This window comes from Spea bombifrons, chromosome 7, assembly GCF_027358695.1.
Source record: "Spea bombifrons isolate aSpeBom1 chromosome 7, aSpeBom1.2.pri, whole genome shotgun sequence".
Classification (NCBI taxonomy): Eukaryota; Metazoa; Chordata; class Amphibia; order Anura; family Pelobatidae; genus Spea; species Spea bombifrons.
Genome location: NC_071093.1, coordinates 28,203,637 through 28,209,392, shown reverse-complemented (window position 1 = coordinate 28,209,392; position 5,756 = coordinate 28,203,637). Strand labels below are relative to the sequence as shown.

General features: G+C 36.2%; 1 protein-coding gene across 1 annotated transcript in view; it reads left to right on the top strand.

Moving 5' to 3' along the window:
• Positions 1-4,772, top strand: part of NAB1 (NGFI-A binding protein 1) — a 20,583-nt gene extending 15,811 nt beyond the window's left edge. Inside the window, exons 6-8 of the mRNA XM_053471854.1 lie at positions 2,610-2,772; positions 3,412-3,561; positions 3,970-4,772. Coding sequence (XP_053327829.1) covers positions 2,610-2,772; positions 3,412-3,561; positions 3,970-4,061 — 405 coding nt within the window. The 3' untranslated portion in view covers positions 4,062-4,772. The remainder of the gene's footprint in view (positions 1-2,609; positions 2,773-3,411; positions 3,562-3,969) is intronic.
• Positions 4,773-5,756: the final 984 nt, after the last annotated feature.

Genomic DNA, 5,756 nt, shown 5'->3' with positions numbered 1-5,756 from the left:
GTTGGTGTGAGGTGCTTGCCAAACACAGCATTTCAGCACAAAGGTGCATTATGGCCAAACAAATCCACTTTAGGCTCATCTGTCCCAGAAGGTTCCAGATGCAACTTTGCAAACCTAAGCCTTGCTGCCATATTCTTTTTTAGAGAGAAGAGACTTTCTCCTGGCAACCCATCCAAACAAACCATACTTTTCATAATTTCTCTGTCATGAACTTTAACGTTTGACATGCTAAGGAACATATTATTATTATTATTGTGTCCGGATGTGTAAATATATATATATATGTTTATATACTGTATTTGTGAATGACGGACATTAGAGTTGAAGAAATGTGGGTGAGGATTTTGGAACAAGAAATTGATTCAGGCTACACATACATCTTTATCATGGGCAGTTGATTTCATATATCTTTGTAATACACTAGTGCTTTTCAATGGTAATCATTACACAGATCACCTATACATTTTACTAACACTGCTACAATACCACACCAGATCCCTATATGCTTGCAAAAACAGTACTGTGTGAGAGGTGGTGTAGTTCCAGATCATGAGGTCTCCTAATTAGGCTGAACCTTTTTACACACCTCTTTTTTGTACTTTGGCTAATTATCGGGTATTTCACATCTAGCACTTTATTTCACACTTCAGTCCCCCACAGCATGTACAAACATCCCACAGCTAGCAGGCGGATTATTAACTTTTCTATACATGCCATATGACATCACGTCTTGGTTCCCTGCTGTGACCATCGTTTATAGTGCCATCTGAAACAACAGTGCTGTCTCTGCGTTCCTGCTGTCAGCAGAGATTAAAGTATTATTTCAGTTTGGCGTTCTTTCCTATCTGCATAAATTAAATGCTTTAATACTGTGTGTCAAGTTCTATTAAAGTGTAAAGTGTTTGTATCTTTTATAGGATTATATATACTAGTGTTGTCCACCTTTTTGATGGCGAGGTACATATTGTGGTAACTTGTCTTGTCCCCATAAACAAAGGAAATAGGTTAAGGTGGGCGTTCATAGAATCCTTCCCTCCCACAGTTCACTAAAGTAAGTGATGAAACAGGATGTGATGTCAAATGAAGGGTATATAATATAATGCCACACATGAACTCCTTCAGTTCTTTTCCTTTTCCTCCATGGTGGATGTGGTAAGAGTCAGCTCCCAGCAGTGAGCTATTATCGGATCTGGAGGCTTAACAGTGGGTGAGATCAAATTGTGTTGAAGGGAATTGTTATATGTATAGAGAGAGATAAAAGGGGGTTGTTGTCCTGTGTTGTCCATAGCTGGACAACACAGGAATGCAAAGTATAGTACTATAGAAGTATAGTAACCCAAGGTTTCCTTTAATTCGCTCTCTTATTTCATCCTCTTTGACTACTGCTAGTTTTATTATCCAACTCTCTAAGATTATAATTCTGGACAGGTTACAGTTTGTTGCGTATAGGCACGTCTCTTCATGTGGTTTTTGTATATATAACAATGCTGGCACACCATCAATAATTACAAATGGGTGTAGCTTGCTTGAGAGTTAAATGTTTGAGTTCTCAGTCCCCATTCTCAATGCAGCGTTATTTCAAGGAGCTGGGATACAAAACAAAATTTTAATTATAATATATGAGTAAAACAATACATAAAATGTAATACAAAAATTGCTGGTATAAAAGCAAAGCCGCTTTGCTTTTGGAGAGATTAAAGGCAAAGGTTTAGTATAGTGCAAAAAATAAAGAAAATAGAGTTGAAAAAAATATGCGATAGCTACTATATTAAAAGCACAATCAAAGTTAAAAGTGCCTGTTTGAAGCCAATATGAACAGCATACACAATGTATTATGAAATTACAGTCTAGCCTAGTTCTTGTGGATAAATCAGCTGGAGTGTTGTCAGTAATAACACGTTGATCGCTGATGTTCTGATGTTGTAACGTCTTTTGGGGGCAGAGTGCATGCTCAATTGCTGTTGTGGGGACCCCTCATTTAAACAGAACAACATAAAAAAATGTTTTTACTTCTTTAAACGTATCATTGATTTTTCCACTTTGTGATACATTTTTAGTATCTTGTAGTTCTTGATGATGTTCACACTAATTATTCCTCAGGCATAGTTTTAGGTTTCTTTAGAATTACATCAGATACAATTGTAAGATGGAGGCAGCGTTGCTTGTATCACTGATATAATCTACCTGGTTACAGGCAAAAAACCCCCAGAAAATTAAGGCTCTGATCCTTATGACAAGCAATTAATTTGCTTTTGTACAAATTTAGGAGGCCAACATGTTAATTTCTTTGTTTTCAAATCAAATAAGTTTGAAACATTATTTCAGAACATTGTCATGCTTAACGAATGTCATCCTTGGATGGTGTCGCTGTAAATCATTGAGGGCTAAGCAGCTGCTTACTCTGCCTATGTGGTAGCCCTACCTCTGATTACAGGGCAAACAGAACAAATTGGGACAGACAGGAGACTCAAGCAATAATAATAATAATGATGTGACTTCAAGTACATCAGTATAATAATATACAAACATTTGTGTGAAGTGGAAAACAGTAATATTATATGTGGCCTAATCTGCATTATATATATTATTTATATATTTATATATTTAAGGTACAACTAGAAAAGGTGATGGCAAAACAGATGGAGATTTTCCGTAACTCAGGGTACGAAAGGCTGCAATATCCAGAAAGATGTCTTTCTACAGGACCGTACAGACAAAATTCAGAGGAAAGCAGTCCCACAGCTATGGCGTCAGATAGTTCTGAAGGTCAAGGTAAGGTGAATATTAGTTAGCCACAGAATATGATACAAAAAACATAACCCATTATTTGAAGCTCTCATTTCTATTTTTTTGCATTAACATGATGGCATGATCTGGTGATAGCTGTCACATGAACATTGTCAGCTCAGGTTGTGTTTAGGTGTTCTATTGTGAGGTCACTTCCTGTAATACTAAAACATCCTATGACATTATAGAAAGCATGATTATGTACACGGTTGGTGAGCACTGGTTATATTTATTTATTAGTTAGTCATGAAGATAAGAATTGAAAATGTAATTTATGGTCCATAAAGCTGCAGCACAGATTATGTTGGAATAATTCCAAATGCCCAAGGCTGTTTTTTACTATGCTGCTAAAGACAGAATGGTACATAGACCTGTGATCAACAGCTACCTCATACTCCTGATATAAGTGGAAAGCAACTGATTTTATGGGGGGGGGACTCCCATAATCAATGGGAAAGCTCATTATTAATAAAATATTATTGGTAAATATCAGTTGCAATATAAATTGTCCAGTTGGTTTGTTGGTAAATGACAGGTCCAGTGGTGTGCCAATGCTCCTACCAATTGCAGGGTCATGCAGTCATTTCCCTCTGACTGTGCCATAACAGGATTTTCATTTTTCAGGTGAGAGGCCACTCAATCTTCGAATGTCAAATCATCAGGGCCGACAGCTACAGCAAGTGATGTCAGATGGTGAACAACACTTAGGGAAACAAATGTGCAATGAACTCAGCAGATTATATTCATGCAGTGAGACCAACTCTTCATCTTCAGGTAAGAGAGTGCACATCCTCTAGTAACGTGAGTTTTGGAAAAATGCGTTACTGTTCAGTGCAGGGTATCAGAACCAAGCTTAAAAGGGGATGAAGTGTTTTATTGGGCCAACAGTAGGCCTTACATAGTTCCTTACATAGAAACATAGAATTTTCATATGAAACGATCATTAAGCCATCTAGTCAGTATAGCCATATACCTGTTCCATGCATGTTTACATTTCCACACTTCTGCTGGAGGCCATTCTACCATGCTCCTAGTTTTTAGATTATGACTTCTACCCTAATATTTCTCCTCCTTTGAGATATATTTTCCTTTGTACCTTGTTAAATCCCCTTTTGTATTTAATAATTCAATACAGTTTGTGATTTCCTAATGTCTCTCTATGTTTCTTTTAACCTTTTGTAGATAGTCTTGGGATACTAAAAGATTACTCACAGACAGCCTTAAACAACTCAGAAAGGAAAATCATCAAACTAGAGCCAGAAGATGCCAGATAGCTGGCCAGACAATCTGCTCGCCTCATCGGGAGTTTGACACCGCCACATGCAAGCCTTAAACTCTTACCAGTGTTGCCTCATCAATATATATATACAATACCGAATTCCAAGCCAAAGTTTACAGACTGATACCATTGGTCAACAAAAGATGCGGGACTGCAGATACAATCCACGTTACACATTCCTTTAAAAGCATTTTACGATAAGACGGCTCACAAATTAATACAGTGGGTTTCCAATATTTAAGATTGTAAAATGTAATTTTTTTGTGTAAATTATAAAACGTATAGGTGTTAAAACATGTATTCAATTAAAAAAAAAACATGAATACAGAACATTTTACTTGAAATTTCCGTGTCTATTGTACTTTAGAAACTAATATTACTCATATTAGTGTAGAGATTTTCTTGATATTACAGGAAAGAGATTTAGACTGGCACAATAATAAGCTTGCAATAAGACAATAGTGAATGAATATATGTTAGTAAGTAGAGGGTCTTATGTGGATCGTATGTCTATGTCATAAATAGGTTACGTGTAATATTTAAGTACTGTGAAAAGTCCTATTTTTGCAACCTGCTCTGATGTTTTAGAGTCTTGTTTAGCAGAATAACATTTTATTATGCCATACCCAGAAGCCTTTGCTGTTTTTGTCTTTAGCTCAACCTGTATATGTACCTACCTGTATATGAAACACAAATAATCATATCAGTGTTGTGGTTGTAATGTCCGTTTGAACAGTTACCTTTGTAATCAATATCTAGTTGCTCTGGAGTATTGTATTCTGATATTATGGGTTAAGAAGTGATTTGAACCGTTATTGTTCCAAATATCATATCGTCTTTGGGTAAATCTCTTTCAGTGCTAGAATGTAGTTGTAGCTTGCTGATGATAGCCTCTCTCAATAATTGCATATTGCCCAAACCTTGTCTGTAATACAAATAACTAAACTCATCAGGTGCAAAGGGGGGATTATACGGTTTTCAGTTATAAATGGAACATGTTCACATTTGTTTCAGAGAATCTAGAGAAACAATTATTTTAACTCAGGATTATGAAAACAAATTGCTTTAAAATATTAGGGTGTTGTATTGATGGTGAAGGGTTAAATGAGCCATACATCACTGCAGTACTAGTTATGGTTGGTCTGGTACCTGACTTAATTTCGACACTTCCGTACACAATAGTAAACGGTACTGATTCACTGCCTTTAACAAAGTCGTAATAAATCCAAATAATAAACTGGGCAAACCCAGTAAAGCAAGTTACCGTTTCAGAATGACACATGATGGCTTGGAGAATGATTTGGGGCTTTTGCAACCCAGTGTTTCTTTTTTAAAGCCTCTTTTTTTTTAAACAATGACTTTCTAGGACCCCACTAAATAAATCAAGCTACCTTAAATTTTAATGGCATGGAACAAGACAGCAGTCATATTTTACTTGCAACCATTTTATTGCACAAATCAGATATAATGGTCAATACAATCTTGAACAAGGCTTTTCAAGGTAAAATATCCTTAAATACCACCTTTTGGCCCATGTTTCATGCTCAAATCTTAATCTTTCATTGGTCATGTTTTATATGCAGGATAGCCAAATACCAATTCAATGCATGTTTGAATCCCCTCACTGCGTTAGGCTCTTCCTCTTCTATTGAGAAGTTGGTTAATTTATCTACCACATGTTCACTAAAGT